This window comes from Melampsora larici-populina (assembly GCF_000204055.1).
Source record: "Melampsora larici-populina 98AG31 unplaced genomic scaffold MELLAscaffold_79, whole genome shotgun sequence".
Lineage (NCBI taxonomy): Eukaryota > Fungi > Basidiomycota > Pucciniomycetes > Pucciniales > Melampsoraceae > Melampsora > Melampsora laricis-populina.
In genome coordinates, this window is record NW_006768843.1 from 39,677 (window position 1) to 65,733 (window position 26,057).

Consider the following 26,057-nt stretch of genomic DNA (forward strand, 5'->3'; position numbering starts at 1 on the left):
TTGGTACATTATGATTTATGCAAGGGCATCCCTCTGGCGCTTCCTGATATATAAGTCATTCATAGTTGTTCGTGCTTCTTTTGTCCTTGTTCTCTACCATTTATCTGACCTCGTTTATAACCTACTGTGCTTGTTTAAACCTTCCAATTTTTACCTTTCTTCTTACTACACATCAATCTATTACCTTCATATCCACGTCCTTGAAACAAATCATTATATCAACTTGTCCATTTCGCTACCGAGATAAATTTACCCAATGAACCATAACCTTGTAGAATTCTTAGCTCAATATCAGGTTGGAGCTGCTATACGGTCTCAAGTGGTTTCTTTGCTCTCGACTGTCAACCTGGATCTGCTTCCAATCCTTCTGACGTTGGAGGAACCTCAATCCAGGGGTTGTTCCCACCCTGGTTGCTCACCTAACCTTCACCGCGATGCCCCTGCTGGTCACGCTAGACTCATGAATGACTACTTTGCAGTAGAACCTGTGTACGGCGAAGCTCTATTTCGACGTCGTTTCCGCATGCCGCGCGACATGTTCCTACGTATCATGACGGCGCTTGGCGGTGATGATGTTTACTTCACCCAAAGTAGTGATGCTTTGAGTAAGCGTTTTATATTACCTTCTCTTTGATTCTTATTCGATGTTGAACATATTATATTAACTCGTTTTTTTTGATCGAAACTAAAGGTCATCCAGGCCTATCACCTCATCAGAAGTGCACCGCTGCAATCCGACAACTCACTTATGGAACTACAGCTGACCAAAACAACGAGTATTTGCAAATTGGTGAATCCACAGCCATCAAATGCCTCCTCCGTTTTTGCAGCGGAGTAATCCAACACTTCGGACCTCAGTATCAACGCCGACCTAACGCCCAAGATGTTCAGCGTATTATAGCCGAAAACGCCGAACGTGGCTTCCCAGGGATGCTAGGTTCCCTTGACTGCATGCACTGGCAGTGGAAGAATTGCCCTAAAGCACTTCAAGGTCACTTCTCCGGTCGAAAAGGAAAGCCAACACTTGTTCTAGAAGCAGTGGCCACTCGTGATCTGTGGATATGGCATTCTTTTTTCGGTATGCCTGGAGCAATCTACTCTTTTCAATGAAATGTCTTGAGGCAAAGCTCCTCCTTGTGACTTCGTCGTCAACGCTCATAACTATCATGCTGGTTATTACCTCGCAGACGGCATCTACCCGAACTGGTCAACTTTGGTTAAGACGTATAGTGCTCCTTCAACACCCAAACTTCGGGTATGTTTTTTATGTTAATAATCTACTTGTTTTACATACCCTTTTCACCTAACGTATGCATTTGATTGTTATTATTTGTAGTTATTTGCTCAATACCAAGAGTCTATTCGGAAAGATGTCGAACGAGCGTTCGGAGTTCTACAAGCTCGATTTCATGTGATCAAGGGAGCTGCCAGGATGTGGCAACCTTCATCTCTTGCTTTGATCATGAACACATGTATTATATTGCATAACATGGTAATCGAGGCGCAGGGAGGTGCAGGATTCGAGTTTCTCGAAGCTGAAGAGCTGGTTCCCCCTCCACGCTTGGCAAGGCCACCTGGTTTAACTGCACGCTTCTTGCAGGGAAGAAGTGCATATCGTGAGGCTGATGCACATCTTGCACTTTGTGAAGATTTGATTGACCATATATGGAATAAGAATGGGGGTGATGATGTTTAGATTCACTTATGTATCTTGTGTTTTCACTTTTGCTTATAGTTTATTTTCATCTACTCTTGTTCACTTATTCAGTTTTAGGTCAAGTATAATTTTTGATAGTTCCACCTTTCTTGTTTTTGTGTTTATCCAAGTCGCTTTTGTTCATATTCACTAAGTTCTTTCATATTTCCTCATTCACTCATTACAATGTAAGATAACAAAATGGCCATTATGATTTGTACATGTTGATCAATCAATATGACTGAAATGAGGAAAAAAGAGAGAGAGAAAAAAGATTCAAAGTAGAGGAAGGAAACAGTCTCTTTACAGTCGTAAGTGCGTGAAAAAAGATTCATCGTAGAGGAACAAAACAGTCTCATTAGAGTCGTGAGGTCGTGAAAAGCGTGGCTTATACAAGGTGAATCTCATCTTCACCATCATTCACTCGATTCTGAAGCCACTCCCACTTGACTTCTTGATCTTCCATCTTCACAAACATCGCACCCAAACCCTCTCGACGCAAAAAAGCGCCGGCTTTACCTTTGTCACCAACCTTTTGGAGGAAAGGTCCGTTGTAAGTATAAACAAGGTAAAGGGCTTCACGGATGGAAGCTCTGTCATCGCGGAGCTTATTCTCTATAAGCACTTTAATGTTACGCTGAGCTTTCACCCGTTTGTATTTAAGCTGGTAAACTGTAAGTTGTCGATGACGGTGTCTGATGTTTCCATGGTTTGTGGACTTGGCTTTTGGTGCAACCTTGATGTGGTTCACTTCATAAGGGCAGATAATCAATGATTAACAAGTGCTAAACCGCACAATGAAATGAAGACTTACCAGATCCATTAGATACACTGGAACGGCTTCCATTGGAAGCGTTGTACAGACGATCTTGACGAAGCGAGTATTGAATTTGCCTTGGGCTAAGGAGAGGCACGTAGTCCTTGCAGATCCAACACTCTGCAAGGAAAAAAGGTGTTGAATATGATCAATATTCCAGGAACAGAGTTCAGGTAAGAAACTAACCTCCTTTCACCTCCAAAGCGGTTCTAACTCCCCACAGACGGACATCATCACAAGCGCAAGCAGACATTGTAGTTTGATATAGTTAAAATTAATAAACCAGATGTTTGAAGATATAGGACACTGAAAAATTTAATAGAAGAATGAATATTGCTGCGATAGAGAGGTGACTTTATTTACAGCTATGAACAGTTAGCAGTTGATGATCTTGGGGTGGAGACGTTCAGCGCAAACCTTTTATATCTCTGAAAAGGCCACATTCGATCTGGTAGCAACTGTAACAATGGCAGATCAGTGTGTGGCGACGTGTTCGGCAATTCCGCAGACCTCACTGGATATGTTAAATTCCACGAAATATATGAACCAAAAGAGTGTAGTAGAATGAAATTCCAAGGAAGCCGGACAAATGGGTTAATGAAAGTGCTGAAGTAATACAAATAAGTTCCAATTGGGTTTCATAGAGTCATGTAAGGTAAGGGAAAACGTAGAGCAAACATGTGATATACACAAGAGAAAGGAGATGACATTTAGGTTGTTGCTAAATAAACACACAAAATATAAAGATTGATCTCAAAGGTAGAAGATACTTATAATGAACAAGAAATGTTATAAGAACGAGTTGAAAGGTGGAAGAAAAATATAATAAACAAATGAAATAGAATAAATCACTATTCAGCTTCCCTTCGAGCGCGCGAGCGGCGAATAACTTCGCTTCTGCGTGCTTCAATCTCAGCACGAGCAACATCATCAAGTGTAGACATATTGGTAGTCAGGATGGTCCAGTCTACCATACTTTGGAGTGACTCCTGAGCAGCTTTACCTTGCTTTGCTAACTCGCGGTTAGACTCCGCAACTGAGTTCTGGGTCTGTAACGTTTGAGATTGATTCTCTAGTATTTGCGGAATTAGCTCCTCAGTCAGATTCGATTGACCTCGCTTAGCCTGCTTTGAACCCATAGGTCTGTCCATTTTAGGCAAGGATTCGAGGTCACTACCCAGGTTGACACTGCTTGAATCATGAGAACCATTCCATTTTCCGCAATGTTCAACATATGCTGGGTTCTGCTGCCATTTGGGAGTATCTTTAACAATGTTGTAGCTTGAAATATCCTTGAAAGCGGATTTAGTGTCGGCTTGATACATAGTAAGCGCATCCATGATCTGATCAGCTTGCGACTTTCCACTTTCATTCAACATAACAATTTGAGAAAAACAAGCGGCGAATTTAGACATTGAAGTGTTAAGAGATGACCATCGGGCACTGAGTGATTTCCAAGTTTGTTGGGATTTTTGGTCCATACGGAGATTGAAGTCATCTGCTATTTTACCCCAAAATACAGCGGACTTTTGATTGTTCCCGGTCACCAAATCTTGAGATACATGAAGCCAAGAGGTACAGAGCTGGTTGAGAGATTGCTCATCAAAATTACACCCACGGCCAGTGGGTCGCGGATTGACAGATGACTGAGTGTTTGGATGGTTTTCCGATTGAGTCATTGTCGTTTGAGTTGAACTAGACAACGCGGGAGAAGGCGGTACCTGAGAGCTAGGTGGCCAATCTTCGTCTGGAGAATGATCTCGAAATTGATCATGATTGTTTCGAGGTGGAATGAAATTGTAATTGTAACGGAACTGTGGTCCAGTTTCAACAGAATCTCAGCGGGAACGGTATTGATTGTTGCTGTACTGGGAATGGGCGTCAAGGGAGCCCTCGCGGCCGTTGTTATACATAGGAGGTTGTGTGCCGGAGGTGAAACTTTGTAACGGAGGACCGATGCTGGAAGGAACTCGGCTTCCTTTAAAACAAAGTATAAAACAAAGTATTAGCAATCAGATTTTATGTACCAAAGTTGAATCGTCCGTTGCCACACTCACGATGTCTGGTAACACCCTCAATAGACAAGTTGCTCATACCGGTACTAGCACGTGAGAATGAAGAATTCATGATGACTATGGAGTTGAAACTAAATAATATTGGCACAAACAGATATTTGCACGATGAAGATATAGGACTTGAAATAGATAGATACAAACAGTGATAAATGGATATCAGATGGAGGGTAATATTGAGTTAGGCTTTGTCAAAGTTGCTCTTTTATTATGTTACTGCACGGACATATACATATTACTGATATCTACCTAGTACTTCATTGTTTCGCTGCACAGACATGGCTATCTACACATACTGCCTTCAAAAGAGGAGGGATTTGATGAAACATCAATGGTGATAGGACATGATCAGATCAATCGCATGGATTGGCCGCTTGATCTGATCAAGGATGTGGTAATACGAGCTTCAAGCTATCAAGATATGACACAATGAGACCAAATAGGCAAGTTTGGTTGTCTCAAGGTGTCCAAAGTGTGAGAAAACACGTTTTCCGAGGTTCCGGCTCGCCAACTGTGCGACTTTTTAGTCGCGCTGGAGGCTGATTTTCGGAAAATCCTTGCAAACGTAAATTGGACATTACGTTTCTGTCAGAAACGTTAGGTAAACCCTATGTAAAGGTTACGTTTCCGGCGGCGCGTTGGGGATGCTCTTAGGGTTTGAACGAGTGTAAAGAAAGCATAAAGTAATGTTGTAGACAGATTTACTGAAAAGGTTATAAGAATTTTTGTGCGCCTACATATGTTAATACCAACACCCTTATAATTTAATACCAAAACCCTTATAATTAATCATAAGACCCTTATATGTTTATAATCAAATGCACACCCTTACATTTAATACCCTTATCATTTAATACCAACACCCTTATAATTAATCTCACCACCCTTATAATGAATCTCACACTGCGAACATAATGTATTTTTCCAAGGTGAAAAATGGTTACATTTATTCCACAAAATGATTAAAAATGCATTAATTCTGGATTAGTTCTGCATTTTTCTGCATTAATTCTGCATTATTAATATTTTGTGCATTAATGTCAATTGTTTTTCACCTTGGAAAAATACATTATTTTCGCAGTGTCACCACCCTTATAATTTGATACCAACACCCTTATAGATTTGTATTAGAATGTAGGCACTTGAAAATAGCGCCTACATTTTATTTTGAGAATGTAGGCGTACACAAATGACGCCTACATTGGTTTTTCAGCCTGTAGGCGTCATTTGAAAAAGGAAAAAGGGCCTACATCATAAATGTATGCGCTTTTTGGCAGAAAACAACCGTGTAGGCGTAATTTGGACAGCGCCTACATGGATTCCATGTGGGCTGCAAATAGCAACAGCTGTAAAATATAAGAAAAGAAAATGACTTAAACATAAGTCCTTCTTGGTTTCTTCATTATTGCCTTCTTGGCAAACTCAATCACCCTGCCAACCTCCGCAAAATCCCCAGTAAGTGGTACCCCTTCTCCCATCCATAAAGTACTACATACCAACATCTCAGTCATTTGAGGCTTTAATCCACCTTGCTAATCAGTGCAAATCAGGCCGGCAATTGAGAAAGACCTCTCTGGAGGTGATGACGCCGCGGGAGTGGCGAGGTAGTCACGCCTAGTCACGCGCTAAGACGGATAGTACCGGATATCTGCCTTGATGACGCTGTGAGGCAATAATGATCAGTAAGGTGATGATCGTAAAAGACAAGAAAAAGGAGTTTAGTGGGACTTACCCTCCACCAATCAAGAGCAAGTTGAGGATTGTTGACGTTAGGTGATTTCATTGGATTGATTCCTTGAATGTATTGATCCAACTCATTGAGATTATTTTGGGTTGAAACTTCATTATAGAAATCAAGGTAAGTAGGATCAAACATTTTGGGAGGCGAATTGCCGTGAACTGAAGATGTGGTGACTGGTTCGGATTCATTCGAGTCTCAAGCTTCAGGTGCTTGACGGTCCCACTTGGTTTTAAAAGCTACTTCCAGTAAGGCTTTGGCTCGGTCGGGTTTGGGAAAGCCTTCTCCAAACGCATGAGAAAAAAATTGTAGACGTAACCCCGGGTGAAAAACAGAGGCAAGAACTAAGGTATCACACTCAAGTGCCTCATCAAGATAGAGCTTGATCCTCTCTAACATGATGTCGACCATTGGGTAAAGAGGATCATTCAAGTGCATAGTCTTCAATCAATCCTCCATGGACTCCTTAAGCTGTACGTAATTTACCAGTACCATGCAACCTGTAGGAATGTTACCTTCCATCTCACAAGTTAAGATCTTGAAAGGCTGTGAGGTAGATGTCAAGGAGTCAGTATAGAGCTTATGAAAATTGAATATTACATTTCAAAACACTTACAATGAGGATATCTAACATATCCCTCAATGCTTGCCAATCTGCAACTGAAAACACCACTTCTTCAAAGTATCCATGCTTCTTCCCATCCTTTCTTGGACGGCGCCACTTGGAATGGACCTCTCTCAAGTCTTCCCTCATCACTCCATCAATCAACTGTAAAATTGCCTTAATTAGTTATCACATCGACTCACAAGAGGGGAGTTTGGAAGCTTGGGTGACTTACATCCTTAGCTTCCCACATACGCTTCCATCGCTCAGCACAAATACCCCAACGTACCCCGTGGCCAGATAGAAGGGCCTTCAAGGGACGTAACTTATCTTTTTTGTGTTGAAGTTTTTCTCAACTGCGTTGTCTATTAAAATCGGCACGGTGGCCGCTAGATCGAGTGAGTTTTTTATTCACTGTGTCCATCTAGTAATGGAACAACAAATACAAACAAATCTAATCAGTGAGATAGAAAGCAAGAGAGGACTCAATCAGGTAGGAAGAAAGTTGGAAGACAACTTACATCTTTACTTAACTGTTTCATATACGTGTCACCCAACAAGTAAGCACTCTTGCCGTTTTGATAGAAGGTAGGTTTGTTTTCTTCTTCCTTATCTTCTTCCTCATCAATGGAATTGGAATCAGATTGAACACTTGAGTTATTGCTAACAACATCTTCATCAGTTTGACTATCAACTTCATTGTTGTCTGATTCAAGATCTTCAGATTCTGTGGTGCCTTGTTCCAACTCGTTGTCTTCATCAATCACTGCTAAAACTTTGACTGGAGGAAATCAACCCAAAGCAGCATGTCTAATGGGCAAGGGCTTCATGCCCAGCGCGTCAAGCCCAGTTTTCACCACCAAACCCATCTTATGACAAAAGCACCAAACTGATTGGGACTTTGATTTCCAATTGTATTCAAAGCCAGTTTTCAGACCCTTGTCCTGGAGCTGCCGTTGCATCTTGCGGCCAAGGGTTATATTGTTGCTTCCCAAATCAGACACGCCAGCAAGCATGGAACATATGAATGAATATTGGCACTTGAATTGTTTCAGAACAAGAAACTGAAAGAAAAAAAAGTCATTCAAACTCATCTTTGATACAAATTGTTCTTTTTCAAGACAGTAACCATCGGCTCTGCAAGTAGATGACCCTTATGATGCCATGCGACTAGTTTGAAAGTTAAATGGTGCACTACGTAAGTCCAGTCCTTCTTGATGAAGGACACCAAGGCGCCAATAAATCCGTGGAGATTCCCCTTCACGGTCCAAACGTCCTGAATAAAACAAAACTTGTTGTCTAGCTCCTGAAAACAAGCAATATAAACGGTGTTCCACGCCGTGCACTACTTTTTGCGTGGCGAGCCAGACATGGCTCACCTCTAGAACATTGTCACAGGCATTCAGGGTTTTGTCGCCTTTCACCATGTGATTTGACCACGGAGAATATTTGAATTTGCACCAGCTATCTTCTTCCCTTCACAAGAACTGACATCAATATAGTGGATACTTGAAGGTGTTGTGATTTTGGATACACTATCAGAAGAAACCCAACAGACAAGGTGTACACAATCCTTCTCAAAATGCTAATGGCCCCTCCCCATCCCATGTAAATAATCAAACCTACTAAAAGGCTGGGCCTGTCCAATTTTTGATCAAGCCTAGGGGTCTCCCCGGCTCCCAAAACATGTGAAGTCCCTGGCTCCTGCCCCCACAGGGCTGGAGCTACAATCAATTTTGGGACCCAAATTTCTGCAGGGAATTGCAGGGGTAGGATTTGGTAGCAGAGCCAATCCCCCCCACTCCCTGCAGTTTGGGTGCACATGAGTAGCGCAGAGTTGATCTGATGCTGAGCAGTTCCATTTTACAGTTCTCATTTTATGTTGGAAAATAGCTTTACAATCTTCGCAAATGAGATGGGCAAGAAAATTTTCTGACAACAAGAGCCACAAAGTAAATTAAATGACACTTTTAGGAAATATATGTACGAATATTGATCTTTGTTGCTTGTGTGTTGAACTTCCTACAGATGCTGGTCAAAGACGTAGATGTTTGCATAGATGATTTTCAAGTGCAAGTCAATCTCAAGGGTATTGCTACATTGTGTGGTAGAAGTGAGTCATACAAGATAAAATTCCAGATGTAACAGTAGTCAATGACTACACTGGGTAAGCTGCGCTGCAACACGCTAACGGCCAGTTAGCCGCAAACGTAGCTGATTTCCATATGGTCTCGCTCCGTCACGGTGTTAACGCAGCTCTTTTCAGGCAAAAAGAGTGGCTGAATCCCCGTAGCGCAGCTCCAAAGAGCTACGCTCCGGGCGTTAACAGCTACGTTCGCGGCATTTTGGCGGCACGCTGCGTCACACGTCACAGCTACAGCTACACGGCCAAAAGCCGTAGCAAGAACGAGAAGCAAGATATAACTGAATTAATTAAAAGAAATAAAATAAACCTAAAGGAATTAAAGTTGATAGCATAATGAGTGTAGAGAACTTTTAAACAAACAATCCTTAATGAGAGTCAAGAAAAAAACAAAATAGTAAAGGGGAAATTTAAGAAGTACCAAATTTTCTCAATTCATGGGAATCCCCATCATCTTGAAGACCTTCAGAAGGTCTTCAAAGCATATACCCATCTCAACACCTTCTCTCAACCATAATTTGCTTGACACAAGCATCTCTATGGTACGAGCTATTAAACTACCTCGACTAGAACAGCAGACTTCCAACGCGCAAGAAAATATATGTTCAGCAGCGCAGGAAGATCCAGTTGATGCCTAGTAGTCTTTGGCCATACACGCAAGCACTCAATAAGTTCTTTCATGGACCTATCACACAGATAGAGGGAACAATAAACATATTCAGTGACATATATATTCCAGGGCAAAATAAATGAGATTGAGAGAAAGACACTCACTTTCCACCAATCCAGACTTGCATTGGGATCTGAGTGGGATGAGCAAGAAAGGAGCGAGAAAGACAGAGAGCAGGTTTTTGAACTTACCTTGATGAAATATACCATTGCCATCAATTCTCGGGCCTGTAGGTGACGCCGCATGCGTCAATAATGTGTCCAAATCAAGAGATGTAGCATCCTTGCGTGGTTGTTTAGTGCCGTATAGGTGCCAGATTAAGAAATGGAGTGTTTCAGAATTTTGACCCCGGCATGGGAGCTAACGGTGCTACCCGTGCCGCAGCGTAGCTTTTTAAAAAAAAAGCATTTTTGCCGGGGACCGTAGCTCTGCAGTGTGCTTCCAGAAAGAGCTACGCTCCCAAGGGACGCAGCGGTGCACAAAAACCGCTGCGCTTTGCTGCGTCTCAGCTCCGGCAAGCTCAGCTGACCCAGTGTTGTCAATGACCATGCCAAGATAAACAAACAACAGCTTCAGGATAAACCATACACTTGTGGTTTATTGATTAGTATAATGGTTTGAATTACTAATACACACACCAACTTATGCATGAAGTATCAAGATATGGGGCCAATTATTTACACATGCATCAATATGATGCTATTACAGTGTGGCGGCTGGTTTCCTAATATCTAGTACTATACTATAGTATAGAAGTACACTACACTATGGTATAGTAAAGCAGTACTATGCTATAGGATAGCGGTATACTTTACTATAGGATAGCAGCATACAATACTATAGTATAGCAGTATACTATACTTTACTCACAGTGTCATTTTACTAGTCACTGGCAGGACTGTGAGCCCTATTCACCTCAATCAAATATCAATGCAATATCAGTTCAATATCAAATTGACCTCCATTCAGTTGGAGTGGGAGATATGCACAGGCTGCATATACTAGCAGACCCACATGGAGCTATTTCAGTAGTACAGCTGAAGGTGAAAATTGATGTCCAGAATCTTCCTGTGGCTTCTTTTCAATTGCTCAGTATGGTATATTGAATTCTAAAAATTTGATATACAGGAGAGTTTGAACTCGTGTTGTATGCTTTGATGGTCTCCATGGATTCATATCTCCAATTCAATTACAACCCATGGGTAGCTTCACAGAATCAAGGATGCATGATCCTCAAAAATTCTGATGAGAGTGGTGAAACCCAAAGATCAAGAGCAAAGTGAATGGATGTGTTGCCTTTTCTCTCACTTTGTGAGATGTTAGAATCTTCACATGATCTTTTGGAGACATTTCATGAAAGTATATGGACAACAAACTAAATTGATGAAAAGCTCTAACTCAACACAGATAATCCACGAGACTTAAAATTGGATGTTATAAAAAGACAACAAGTGTGGAAGGCAAGCTTTTACATTGAGGCCACATAAAAAAAACCCTACTTATTGTTATTCAGTATCCATAGTGTCAGCTTCCAGATTGATCTCTTGCAAAAATCCTTGGAAAGTTGCAAATTGGATCAGGAAATGTCTACCTGATACCTTGAGTACTCACCAGATTTGTCAGCTTCAGTCAGCTCCACATTTGGAAGGTTTGGGCAACCAATATCAAACTGACCAGCTGCATTATTTTGTACAACAAGCTGTCCAATAACTTTGTGACATGGTACAACATGAGTATACACATGTAAATCATAAAAAACTGATGCATTCAGCCAAACTGGCATCAAAGCTTATAGGTTATTGATCTCATCTTCAGTGTTCAAGCACTTCAGTGATTTAACCAATACACTGTTTTCACCACATCTGTTCTTGACATCGAGAAATGCAGATTGGTTGAAGTTTGGTGGCAGAAACATCATGTTTATCTTTTTGTTTTGTTACTCAGTACAAACTTCAGAGACCCTCAGCTTTTTAAAAACTGGTACAGCTCAGACCTGCAGATCAATGTGCCAACCGATTTTAGTTACTGTACAATGTTCAATTTCTTATGTGTCAGTTGAAATGTTTGATATCAATATAATGGATTCAATCCCAGCCAAACTGAATCAATGGACTTTTACGTTTATTCATCTTAAATCTGCAACAAAACTAACACTCAACCAATAGATCAACTTCCAGAACTTTGACCTGTCAAGTTTCATCTGTGATTGTAGTAGAAACGTTCAGACCTATCAGCAACATAGGAATCAAGTTGACCTCTCAAGGATGAGTATAGTTGTTTTTATTCATATTTGATATCCCTTCTAGTCATATTGTTAATGCATAAATAATACTTGATTAGTTACCAGTTGAAGACATTCCAGATGCTGGACAAAGTTTGTTATCCAAATTCCAGGCTCTCTGATATACATCCATTCAACTTGGTTTTCTGAATCTGTCAGAATGCTGTCAATTTCTTGTATTAATTGATTGATAGAGAGAATGATAAGCTCAAATATAATTATGGTGATTCTAAAATGGCCTTGAGTCTCATACCAACTGATAACCATCAATCTTTTGCCACATTCATATACATTTTGAAGACTTCAAGCAGCAAAAAAATCTTGTTTTTCAATTCCAATTCACCTTTCAATACAAAATTGTCAGCCCTGAGTACTAAACCAGAGTACCAATGGGCGACGTATTGTAATAAAAACCTTAAAAATAGCAATTACAACTCAAGGCCCAGTTTCGACAGTCGAGTTACATATGATTTAGCATATGTAACATGTGCAGAGCTTACATCAAAGGGTGTGAACATACATAACTTTGATGTAAACCAAAGGTACATAGATTTCACAGCTGTAGCACATATGTAACAAGTGAAATATGCTTATAATCCAATAGTAACTGTCTTACTGTGATTAACCTAGCCATAGAACCAAAATTTGTGCGCACTTGTAGTCCAAAGATTTCCAAGGTTCAGACTATATAAACCATAGAAATCCAAGCAAATTGAGAGGAAACACATTATCACATTATTATTCAACAACTACACAACTTTGCTTTTATTCATCTTCCTAGTAACCTTTAAACTTTACTTATCAATTACCAAACTTTAAAGGCCTGATTCTACGAACCTTGAAACTCAAACCTTGTGCCTTGTTGCTTATTCTGTGTGCTGATTCAACTTTGTTTCTGATTAGACTCCATAATCAGTATTTGTGGTAATATCCATTTGGTGGAATTACTTGTAAGGAAGTAATCCTTGTGTATTGCTCATATCAGATTAGGGATTCATCTGATATAAGAAACTCTAAATCTACAGGGAAATCTCTATTAGTCAGAGTGTAAAGTTCCCGGTGCTATAATAGACCTTAACACCACCTTCTTTGACCTTTCTTTGAATAAGAAGAGGATCAAACTAAGATTGAGGACTGCGCGTCAGTTGCTCTTCTTTTTAATTATTGTAAAGACAAAAATTAACCCAAAATCCCTGGGCTATGGCCTGTGTTTAAAAGTCAACTAACTGTAGTCTTTACTTGTTTATTGCAAGTATCGCTCTCACACCCAGATCTCTACCCATTCATACTTGTAGATATTGATCTACACAGCTTTGGTAGAAGTTATCAGACCTTCTACAACTTTTTTATTGACTCTACTAGCCTAACAGACGCTAGTAGGATCACAAAAATGGTCTGCCTCTTATCATTATTACAATAGGCGTAATCAAATTTTCCAAGTCAATCTGTTGCTCTTATTATTACCTCCAACTAAATCTGCAACCCCCCCAGAAGGCCAAAATCATGAGACATGGTTCCAGCCTTCCAGCAGGTATTTTGCAGGTTTGGTCAGAGCTAGCATTAGACTCAATTTTTAGGGTCTAGTCAAGGCTTGACATTCATGATGATCTATGCCTCACTCTTGATCCCTATTTATACTAATTTTCATACTTTTTGTGACAGTGCTTTTGATATCTTTCATTGTACTTTTACTGGATGCTTTTTGGGCCTCCATTTCCTGTTTGTTTTCACCACATGCTGTCTCTTTTGCTGTTAATCAAATAATGTGTGATGCAATGACAATTCTGATCTCCTTGATTGAGCTTTTGTCAAACATTTTTGTCCCCCATCCTCTCTAATCAAAGTCTATCATGTGCTGTTTTATCTCTTGCTTTTCAATGTTGTGTGATGGACTTTTGTCAAACATGTGCGTAATCTTCATGATTACACTTTTGGTGATCAATTTTATGCGCTCACTCACTCACTCATTCAAAATTTATTCCCTTTGTGTGCTCCAATCAAATGCACACTTTGTGCATTTTGTATGCATTCTGTGATTGATATCAATTGCATTCCATGTTGTGCCATATCTTATGTGCTTTGATTATTGCTATCCGTGTCCGTCACAATGATTATAACAAATGCTGTTTCTAGCCTAATGCAGATCCATATATTTACTTAACAAAGTTATGATCTGGCTTTCCATTCCATCTTATTCCACCCAACCTGGCCACCAATCCTTTCCTTCCAGCCAAGTCCGGTCATCACCTCTCCTTTTGTGAGTTCTTTTGTACTTGCCTCTTGTTCTCTTTTTACTCCATTCTTCTGTTTTAATCAGCAAACAAAAATGTCTCACCATCACTATTCCTTCCTCTTCAACACAATTTCAAACTCAACTTGACTCACTTTGATTGACTCGCCTCAACTGGCTTACATTTTTCATTTGGATTTAAATCTTATGAATTCAAGTAAAACCTTATGCATTCAAAATACAAACTGATTCCTTCAAAATAAAAGCATGTCCTGTCAAAATCAATCCATGTCCCTTCAAAATCAAGACTGATTCATTCAAATCCCAAACTTACGCGTTCACATTATATTCTTCCAAATTCAAACCTTAACCTTTTAGATTCAAACTGATTCATTGTGGTGAAAACAAACCGAAGTGAGTTACTTCCAGCATTAAAGACATTTCCAGATGTGAATATGGGTCCTAGAGACCAGATTCCCCTTCTGTTACTGTTACACAGCTTCAGGAATATTGCCTGAGTAGCCATTGTGATGTACGTAGTGAATTTTTCAGAGTTCTTGTCCCAATCTGAACAAAATTATAGCATGAACTACACGTGATTTTCTTATCCAGATGAGCAGATAACTGAGCTGATCTGTACGTATCTGATAGCTAAGGATTCACTCAGATGTTTGCACATATGTAGCATATGATTTATGGCCCAGTTGTGCAGTGCAAGATGATTTCATGTTACAAGACACCATAACACAGGTGGTTCATGTGTCCATGATGGCTTGTGGAGGTTTGTGAAAGGTGAGCATGTGAAACTCTAAAAATTGGAGAAGGCAGAAGGCCTCCCAAATTTGCCTCACAGAGTTTTTCTCCTACACACTCACTCGATGCTTTCCCATAACCTTAAACAAGACTCATTGCTCATTCACGTCGTGTATATTCTGCGCAGGAACTATCATCAATCAAGACACATCACTATCAAGAACCAAATCAAGTCAGCAGTAATCAACAATGGAAAGCGCCATTGCACAAGCAGAAGAAAAAGCAGCAGAGGAGCGTGCAGCAAGAATAACAAGAGCAAGATCAAACGCAATGGGCCAAGCTCCAGGCCCACCTTTAGCAACTCCTTTTCGTAACATCAGTAAACCACCTCCTCCACCCACACTGGCTCCAGAATTAGCTCCCTGCAGCAAGGACGGATACAACCTGGAAAACTCTCCTGATCCAAACCCGGATTGTCTGATACAACCAAACAAGGGTATAGCAATACGTAGTGGTCCACTGATGCAATAATTAGATGTGGAGAAAGAATCCTGGGTCCCACTCCCGGGCATAGGGAAGAATCAAGAACCTAGATCAGAAACGGTGTCCTCACACCCAGAAAATGCTGAAGACGTACAAGATGGAATAATAGGTAAATATTTCACTTGCCTCAATTTTACCTGCCTATATCTCTACTCCACAGACCCCCTCTCGACCTCAATGAACACCAAGATGCCATACGCACAGTGAAGGCAAAAGGCAGGGCAGCGGCATGACATACACAAAGCGTAAAACTTGCCCGGCGTAGTTCACCTAGCTGACGCGAAGCGTAGCAGGGGCAGACCTAGCCGGCAGTGCAGGTGTTTGAATCTGTAACTTCCAAGGAAGATGATGGTGGTGGAGAAATCCCACGTAAAGATACAAAGGACATGAATCCTGACAAAGTCTACTGTGAACAGATGTACCATCAGGCCCACTCAAGTAATTGACTTACCTGTCCGTGCAAGGGAGGCACATGGATGGCTCAGCATTGATGAACTACATAGCGGTGGAGGCAGATTGAGAGCAGGCGGGAGCTAGACAAACCTCTCAAGACCTCTGAATACCAAGTGGCAGTGGATTGGCGCAAAGTAGGCTGTGCAATCTGATTGCAGAAGAAGCCTCATCCCCGGGAAGCTTGATCATTACACTACCTCTCGCAAAACGAACTTTCCTGGAGGCACAGCAGCCAAATCACCAACACACAACCAGATTCTTGGAGCAGTATTTGTCATTTTAAAGAAACCCAGTAGCAACGGATCATCCAGCTTACGTCACAAAGGCCCCAACCTCACAACATCCAAAAGGCCAAGGCAAACACAGCAATGCGCCAACAACTCATCAACCTCTCCCTGAGCCGACATGATACTACTCCAATAACTACCAACACAAACCATTGTGTGAGAGGTCCTCAGCGGCAAGGCAATCCCCCCCCCAGGGTGGATCTTGAACGGGGGCTATCAGAGGAGGAACAAGTAAAGGTCCCCATGGCAACAAAGAAAGGCCGGCTGGTGCTACAAAACGGCAATGTCGTAGAGAATGGACGGCTCTCAATAGCAGATCCTATAGACAAGATGAAGAAAGGGTTAACTCCATTTTCCCCAGTCCTAACACATTGGCTGAAAACGTTTCAGTTGTACGTACCCTTAACTGCATTCAACCACATTTTCCTTCTGGATGACCAGCAGGAGTGGAGCCAGAGGAAAGCCCCAGCAGACTCCAATATTGCCAATGGTTCTGCCTCTCTTTGCGTCTACAGCGGACCACCACCCCCGGAGGAACTGACAATGCAACTTTGAGCATTGGATAGATAGGATGGTGCTTTTCATCAAGTACGTTGCAGACGCCGGTAGGCAAACATTGGCTGAAGTTTTTGAAGGACATTGCAACATGGTCATGGGAATCCAAGATAATTACGGGTGGATGGTCATGTTACGGTGCTGCCGGCAGCTACGTCAAGGCGTCATGCAAGAACCAACAGACAGCAAGATCAAGAACTTTAGTACATTTCAGACAGCAATTTTTGATGAAGCAAAATTGGTGGCAGACTCGAAGCAAGAACACACTTACCGGTTGAACCCTTACGCCCCGGATGGCCCTCTACCCCTCTCTGAAGCTTCCACGTCAAAGAAAACAACAGGAGAAATGCCCAGAACCCAAAACACTCAGGAGTCAAGAAACACCGGGGTGGAAGGTGGCTACTCAAAGAAGTCCAAACGTACCTGGGTTACAGATGAACTTTGGGGAAAGATGTCCCCGGAAGATAAGAGGAACGCTCACAAGTCTACAACTCAACACCAAACAACTTACCAGTACAAAGAAGAAAAGATGTGCCGGCGTAGAAGGAGGTACAATCATGACCATCGGGGCCAAGGACACAGAAGAAGGCCATCAAGGAGCAGAAGCCCTTGGGGAGACAGATGTAAGAGTAAAGGGGGCATAAATTTGTAAGCTATACCTGAAAGATTGAAATGAATGTTTCCGTCATGAAACACCAAGACCAATTCCATCACAAGGAGATGAGAGCATGTGTGGTATCCAAGCCCAGATGAATCAGGTCACTTACATGAATCTACCATCTTGCCATTCCCTTGCCACAATCCGGACCCCCTGAAGTTCTGGCGAGTGAGGGATCATTGCCTAATGTTACCTGTGAGATGCACATACCAGTGTGGAGACAAGAACTGGCTAGGGCTAGACTATTGCCAAAATACAGACACATCTTACTTGGTTTAGTGAATAGATTTGACCAAGGAATCAAAGAAGCAGATGTACCAGACGTACCTTTCTTTTGTCCGCCAAACCATGCTTTGGCATTGGCAGCCAAAGACAAGATAGAAGAATCATTTTGAGTTGAGCTCGCAGCCAGTAGGATGGAAGGCCTATAGACGTTTTGGCTTCTTTCAGACAAGCCCAATTGGCGCCGTGGTGAATAGTAGCAGATCCACCGGACAATCTCTCCTTCCCAAGGAGCAACCCATATGTACAACCGGTAAATGCAGACGTCAACAAAAATGACTTTGTGACGTCCTGGGACAACTTCAACATGGTAGCAAGGTTCTTAGGTTGCACGCAAGAAGCAGTAGAATTGGCAATCTACGGCTGGGGTAAGGTGTACCGCCAAATACCCACTTCAACAGACCAATTGTGGTTTCTCATGATCTTAACCTTTGGTAATCAAATCCTCCTTGACAAACGTATCACCTTTGGAAGCGTCTCTGGATGCGGCAGCCTGGCAAAGTAGCTGACACATGGGAAGATGTAATGCTGTCATGATTTCCCCTCCTGAATGTGTTTTGATGGGTGGACAATACAATGTTTGTCAGCATAAAAGGTGAGGTGAATCCGGTGTCCCTGGATGACGTCTCGGCCTTGAGCGCGGGTATGGGGTGAGAGAAAACATTGAGAAGCGACAAGAATTCACAGAAGAACAACAATATTTAGGTTTCATCTGGAATGTAACAGAAAAGACTGTCAGACTCCCATACCACAAGATACAAGAAAGGAAAAAAGAGGTAGACACATTACAATACAAAGCACACACATTCAAGAAAGTCAAAAAACTACACCACGGGGGGACTCTGGGTCTGAATGTGGTCTTTTAAAAGTCGTGTCGAGCAAGCCTGGCTCGCAGCGCTGCAAGCCGCAATTCCTGAAGTGCAGCGATAAATATAATCGGCCAAGCCCAGTAGCTTTAGCCGCAGCGGGAGAAAGACCCTCACATGAAAAATAAGCTGAAAGTGTTATTTTTTATCGCAGCGCTTTGCAGCGTTGCATGACAAAAAAAAGCGTTTTTTTTTTGTAAAGGGAGCCACAAATTTAAACATCACTTCCAAATATAGATCAAGAGTAACGACCGTAAAGAAAAATTAACAAAACAAATTAAAGGAGTGTAAAGAAAGTTTTTTTAAAAAAATCAAAAAAAAAACAAGTTTAAGGAGTGTAAAGAAATGAAAACACTACATTAAAAGACAAAACGAATAAACAAACTAGAAGTGAGACCTTCTGGTTTTCTTTTGAACCACTTTCTTGCCATACTCAATGACTTTGCCAACGTCAGCAAAGTCACCGGTTAACGGGACTCCTTCCAGTGACCATATCTGACTGCTTACCAACATCTTGATCATACAAGGAACCAGCCCACCTCGTTCTGCTGTGCACACTTTTCCGGCAATAGAGAAGGATCGTTCAGGGGCCGCTGAAGAAGCCGGTGTTGCAAGGTAGTTCCGAGCCAAAACCGACAAGACTGGGTACTTTGATCCATGAGTCTGAATAAGATCAGAGGTCAGTATAGGAGTCTGGAAAACGAAAGGAGAATGTACAAGGAGAATGTACTCACATTCCACCAGTCCAACGCATGTTGGGGGTTGTGTGCGTCAGGGGAAAGCATCAGATCGATGCCTTGGATGTAATGGTTGAGCTCACTGAAACCATTTGGTGTCTCGACCTCATCGTAGAGATTTAGAAAGGCGTCTCCAAAAGATTTGGTAGCCGATCTGATTGGTGAAGAAGTTGAAGGGCTGGCCGGTTGAGTTTGAAGTTCACTTGCATCCCGTTCCTCGGTAAACACGTCTTCTAATAGTCTTACGGCGCGCTTATGATTGGGAGACCCCTCTTCAAAAGCACGAGAGAAAAATCAAACTCGGAGACTAGGGTGAAAGACACTTGCTAAGACAAGTGTGTCACACTCGAGAGCTTCCTTGAGATATAGATCAATTTTATTGATCATGATATCTACCATTGGATAAAGCGGGTTGTTGACATGCATTCTGTCCAATCTATCCTGCATGGACGACTTGAGATGCATGTACTTGACCAGTACCATACATCCTGTGGGCTTGTCACCCTCCATCTCACGGGTTAGTACCTTGTATGGCTATCAGATAGGGTTGAGTTGAATGTGGTCAGTATTGAGAAAGACTTAAAGGTATGAAAGTATGAAGTGGAACTACTCACTGTGAGAATGTCCAAAAGATCTCGCAGAGCTTGCCAATCGGCTACAGAGAATACAACCTCTTCAAAATAGCCTTGCTTCTTGCCGTCCTTCCGTGGACGTCGTTTCTTTGAATGTACCTCAGCTAGATCGTCTTTCATCACTCGATCAATCAGCTGAAAGAGGAGATCAAGCCAATATATTTGGCATAATTAGCCATCACATAAAACCCGTCAAATCCAAAATAAACAACTCACATCTCGTGCGTGCCACATTCGCTCCCACCGCTCCGCCTGGATTCCCCATTGAATACCGTGACCTGATAAAAGGGCCTTGAGTGCCGGTAATTCATCATTCTTACGTTGGACATTTGCTCTTTCTCGTCTTTGATTGAAGTCCGCACGGTGACCGCTAGACCTTGTGAGCTTTTTATTCACAGTGTCCATCTAGAATGTGATGAAGTCGTCATCAGTCATGTGAAGTCAAATGGAATAGATAAATAAAACAAGGGACTTACATCCTTGGTCAAAGACTTCATATATGTATTGCCGAGAAGATAAGCATCCTTACGTCGATGATAAATCTCAGGTTCATCATCTTTTTCACAATCCTCCTCTTCTGGATCGTTGTTAGAACCATCTGAGTTGGAATCACTGCTATGATTGCTATCTAAGTCATCCTGATCATCACTATCCAAGTTATCTTCATGTAATTCAGATTGGCTTAATTCAGGTGCGATCTTGTTGACTTCATCTTCGTCCTCGTCAATAACAGCTAGTACTTCTGCTTGCGGGAACCTACCTAAAGTATTGTGGCGGATTCGTCTAGGTTTCATTCCAAGGGCATCAAGGCCGGCCTTGACAATAAGACCCATCTTATGACAAAAGCATCTAATCGACATTCGTTTTGGATCCCAAGATAGATGATGGCCGGAGATGAGGCCCTCTTCCTGGAGCTGTTGATGAATTTCACGGCCCATAGTAAAATTGTTGCTACCTGAATGTGACACACTGGCAAGCATGTGAGATTTGAGGACATGTCAGGACTTGTCAATAGATAGATAGAAAGATTGGAAAAGGGACTTATCTTCTTGTAAAGGTCATTTTTTTTCAGAATAGTTACCATAGGTTCAGCAAGTAATTGACCCTGGTGATGCCAAGCAACAAGTCTCATGCTTAAGTGGCGAACCACATATTTCCAGTCACTTGTGATATACGAGACTGATGCTCCAATGAACGCGTGGAGGTTTCCCTTCACCGTCCAAACATCTTGGATGAGACAGAATTTACTGTCTAAGCTCTGAGACAATCAAAAAAGGAAGAACATGTTTTATAAATTTCGAAAGCCGCTGATAACAAAGATTAATATGATGCAAAACTTACTTTGAGTTCCTGCTCAATAACCAAACCACGAAGCGAGAGGTAAAGGCGTTTTTCCTCATCAGCAGACCATTTTCGTCCAAATACACGGGCATCCGGCCTCAACCAGTACATTATCGCCTTGAGGATAGGGTCATCGATTTGAATGAAGGGAATTGCAAGTGTGACTTGCCACACTGAAAGACATTGATTCAATGTCTTGTTTGAAAAGACTGGAGGCGAGTTGACAAAAGCTGAAAGGGAACCTTGATGATTTTCTTTGAGACATTGAGCTTGTACATCGTCTTCGGTAGGTGGAAGCTTTGCACCAGCCTGGATAGCCTGGCGCCGACGAGGGCAGCCGGCACCAGACTTTCCGGCTGCACAATTACCGTCCCTGTGCGTCTTGAGATTTGACCAAGAAGATAAGCTAATTCGGACCACCTTGTTACACCAAAGGCAAGGGTAAGAAAGGCCAGTTTGGTCAAGTGGCTACAGGAATAGTTTACATGTTAGCTGAATGTTTGAACGGAAGAAGGAAATCATGGTACGTACATCTTTTTCCCCATGAAATGGCTTTCCAAAGAACGAGTATGGACTGTCAAATTGTTCATTTGGCTGATTCCTTTTGCGTTTCGTAAGACGCGCGTTCTTGTCATCTGAATCCTGGGCCAAATCGACTTCAGGAGGACCCGAGGCCGAGTTTATCTATGGTTTTTGATACACAACTATCAGCGTCAGGTAATGAATGTGTGATGAGATTGAGAGGAAGTTAAATTACTCACCGCAGTTGATGTGGAAGTGGAAGAAAACAAGTTGACTACAGTTGCTTCCTCGGAATCGACATCATTACCAGACACCGAGTCAGAACATCCGCGGTTGACCTACAGTAGTATTTTGGAATAGGGTTGGGAAAAGTAGGCAATAAACAATGGAGTTGATCAATAAAAGCGAGACATTAAAAAGTTGGAAAAGATCTGATTGAGAACATCGACGACTTACAGAAGATGATGGACGTGCAACAGTTCTGGAATGTCCACGTGCTGGTCCGCAAGGAGCTTGAGGTTGGTCGCCTGGTAATGAGGCCGACCTCTCTCGACGTTGATGGACATGGGCGTCTTGTACATCTCTGACTGAGAATAGGTCGCCCATTCCACGTCGAGAATCTGATGATGGGGTTATCATGCCAGAGGGTCTTCGGGCAGGGGTAACTATGCGAGAAGAACAACGGATGGGTACATTTGAAACGTTATCGGTCTCGTAGCCGGAAGAAACAAAGGAGTCAATCGTTGGCTGTTTGTTCAACATGACGGAAGTGAGTTTAAGTAAAAACTTGAGCGGATTTGTATGAAGTGGTAGCTATTGAGTGGAAAGATTGAAAGATAGGTCAGAACTATACAATGAAGGATAGGTGTGTTGATTGGAAGGTGAAAGGATGAACTCCTTTTATACTCAAAAGGAGGGACATTTGTAAAACACGACTTACCAATGTCTCGAGTCTGATGAGATCGGTCTCCATTTGTCCACATTTGACGGAATAGATCGTGAGGTTGGGAAAGGTCGTGGAGTGGGTATTTGAACTGTTGACTCTGGGCTAACCCAAAGGGGTGAGTTATTATCGAACGAAACTGGATAGTTGATGGATTCAACTAGGTGACCCGGTTAGGAGGTGACAGGGTGGTGGCTTGGTAGTGCTGGAGGTAGGTGTAACACTCGTTGTCCGAAACGTCTGCGTAGCTCTACGAGAGCACAATGGTTTGACGAGATGGAAGAGGATAGCTCAGCGCCTCCAAATATGGGGTCAAAATGTGAGCGATAAGCGTAGTGCCCGGGGCTGCTATGTGACAGCGCCGGGCGCTGCGCAGACCCGCGCTGCGCGCTCCTGCTTCCGCTGCGAGCCAGGCTTGTGTCGAGATCCGGCCTTCCAGACGCCTTGGGCTCAGCCCTCGGGGCGGTCAACCATCTTTGACTCAGCAAACAGGATGCACGGTCCATAGGCCGCCTGCTCCTTGCCCCAAGCCAGCCCTCAGCCATCTAGGGCTCGCATACCCAACAATCCAGTCGGGGGTCCATCTCGAGGCGATTTCATGGGTCACGTGACTGGCTCAGGGAAACTTGCGATTGAAGGTGTGTGCGAATGCTGAGCCAAGGCATACATCAAAGCACCACATCCCAATCTACACATGCAAGCTCGATACAAATCGAGAACATCTCATACGTGAGCCCACAAAAGCTGAGCCAGCAAACGTCAGATGCAGAATAACACACGCAAGAACCAGCTTGTAGAAATCGAGATTCAATACGTGAGCCAACTAGATTGGACTCCCCTTGCAATTGCCAAAGTTACCAACACAAGACACTTGTCCATGAGCGCCAGGGCGCACAGCTCTTGAGATCTTTGCAGGAACATCTCACGACAGCTACCTTCAAGTAAGCAAGGATGGATCCCCCTAATTCCTCTCTGGAACCATTTTTTGTGGCTGACTGCTGTTTGCATTTGCTTCTGTCCTCGTTGCCTTTGGAATCACTTCAGAAAACCTGTGTGCGCCGTCGAGCCAATTGCTCAGTTCAGCCCATTTCGTTTTCATCATTTCCTCAGCATTCCAAAATCTATACTTGTGCGTGCCATTTCTTAAGATAACTCCTTTGTTGCTCAGTTCAGCTCATTTCTTATTCATTATTTTCTTCACGGTTCCAAAAACTTACTTGCACCATGCCATTTGTTCTTACAATTTTTCCTTCTCAATAACATAGCTGTCGTAGGTCAAGAGTATCACACACCCCAGCCCCGCTCTCACAAATTGTGACCATGGCAGAACGTTCCCATCCACCGAATCCATGTAAGTTTGTGGGATGTCCCATTGTATTTCATGCTGCGCTTAGTACTGCCTTGCTTTGTTCCTGTAGATTTTGAGTTGGTGTCCACAGACCCTTCCAATCCTCAGTGGAAATGCTTGGTCTGTGTAGAACACATGGGCAATTTTGGCCCACATTCAAAAACAAAGCCTCACCTTGATGCTGTTGCTCGATACGAGGCTGGTCTAGCTGGCGAGAACAAGATGATATCTGGTCTCAATGAAGATGAGACCCCTGCAATCAACACACCCACACCTCAGGATAATCTCTTTGATAAGGATGGTCCTCAATCCAACACATCTGACGGGCCCCCATTGCCTCCTCCATGCTTCCGTACCTTTTGCCTTGCGGAGGAAAATCAGCCTGGCAATTCAGACACCTCCGACATGGACCAAATCAACCTCAACAAGCTTCTTGAAGCTACTCATGCCATGGACGCCAATGAGTGGGGTCCAAATGAGCCGGAAAGGGATGAGGCACTTCTTGAGGCAGACTTGCGTAACAGTCCCCTTCAGGACACTTCTGGTTGGTACCCGTTCAAGAAGAAAGAGGTTCGTTCACAGACAGACCATTCAATACACGTTACTGTTCTACCAAATTCAACATTGTGACTGATAAAACCCCACTGATTGATTAGCACATTGTCGCATTATTGATTATCGGATCCACTCGAAGCATTTTATCTCGCTCCCAATACCACCGTATCCACTCAATTTTGCATATATGTGATGTTAGCCTGCCTGAGTGGGGAGCGTTACGTGCGTTGAGCACCCGACTCAAGAAGAACCTTGGCCTTCAGGTTTCTGAAAGGATCAGTCCCCACGGTACCCCACTTTTTGGTTTAAAGGTTCAGACAATAATCACAAATGTGAGTATCACATTTGACCATCTATTTTAATTGACTTTGCTTTGAATTCCTGATTTTGATTTTTGATTGAGATGACAGCAACTTGCAAACCCATTGGTCAGCCCCTACTTGGTTTGTCTCCCTGAGCTACCCACCGCCGAGCCTATCAACCGCTTATCCCAGTCGCAAAAATGGCGCAAAGCTTTCAGCAAAGACTTCCAAGTTCAAATGGGTGTCTCCCGTGGGAAACACTGGTTTATTTATGAACCCATCCAGCTCTTCTCGCAAGAAGCTGTTGTGCCAGGCTTTTTTTACCAACAAAACGGGCAAACAATGGCCAAATGTCTTCCAACGACTCTTCAACACAAATCACATGACCCATCTGTTTTTCACATTTCCATACCCGCCAAACAGAGCTTTGACTCTAATCAATTTGAAACTATTGACGTCAAGAACTTTTGGAAAATGACCTCCAAAATCAAATTACCAAACAAGTCTAGTCTCACTGATCATTGCAGCCCATATTTATTTCGTGGGTGACCCTTTATGTTTGCAATTGTGACATTGGAAGTTTACCTGACTGTATGATTTCCTCAGATGAAGGACCCGATGGCATTCGCCAAATTGCTATCATCAATCCCTGGCGACTACATGCAGATGGATGCAAAATCAAGCACATTCCAATCATGTTGTATTCCGACGATACCGCCAGTAATGTATCCAAAAAGTGGAACAAGCACATGAGTGTTTTTTTTACACTTTCTGGTTTACCACCTATAATGACAAACCAGGAATATAATATCCATTTCCTGGCGATGTCGAACTGCGCTTTGGCACTTGAATTACTTGATGAGGTTGTTGATGATATCAAGTGAGTACACTCGCTCAAACCCTGCACTTCAATTCCAGTTCCTAACCAGTGAATTTTTCCCAGTCACCATAGTTCACGCGGATTCTCTGCACACAATCATGTGACTGGGCGTGACGTCTTTACAATGGTAGTTGTCTTATTCCACCTTG

At 42.6% G+C, this 26,057-nt stretch overlaps 3 protein-coding genes across 3 annotated transcripts; 2 read left to right on the forward strand and 1 right to left on the reverse strand.

Moving 5' to 3' along the window:
• Nucleotides 1-2,084: 2,084 nt before the first annotated feature.
• Nucleotides 2,085-2,766, reverse strand: MELLADRAFT_54115 (uncharacterized protein; the record flags this gene model as incomplete). The annotated part of the gene is made up of 3 exons (XM_007417801.1): nucleotides 2,085-2,446; nucleotides 2,493-2,633; nucleotides 2,700-2,766. 3 exons carry the CDS (start codon nucleotides 2,764-2,766, stop codon nucleotides 2,085-2,087), a joined length of 570 nt encoding a protein of 189 aa, XP_007417863.1.
• A 12,487-nt stretch (nucleotides 2,767-15,253) lies between these two features.
• MELLADRAFT_68995 (uncharacterized protein) lies at nucleotides 15,254-15,754 on the forward strand (the record flags this gene model as incomplete). The annotated part of the gene is made up of 3 exons (XM_007417805.1): nucleotides 15,254-15,500; nucleotides 15,540-15,656; nucleotides 15,708-15,754. The coding sequence occupies 3 exons, from the start codon at nucleotides 15,254-15,256 to the stop codon at nucleotides 15,752-15,754; spliced, it is 411 nt and encodes a 136-aa protein (XP_007417867.1).
• Nucleotides 15,755-24,143: 8,389 nt separating this feature from the next.
• On the forward strand, nucleotides 24,144-24,934 carry MELLADRAFT_95073 (uncharacterized protein; the record flags this gene model as incomplete). The annotated part of the gene is made up of 3 exons (XM_007417814.1): nucleotides 24,144-24,174; nucleotides 24,242-24,741; nucleotides 24,926-24,934. 3 exons carry the CDS (start codon nucleotides 24,144-24,146, stop codon nucleotides 24,932-24,934), a joined length of 540 nt encoding a protein of 179 aa, XP_007417876.1.
• Between the last annotated feature and the right edge of the window lie 1,123 nt (nucleotides 24,935-26,057).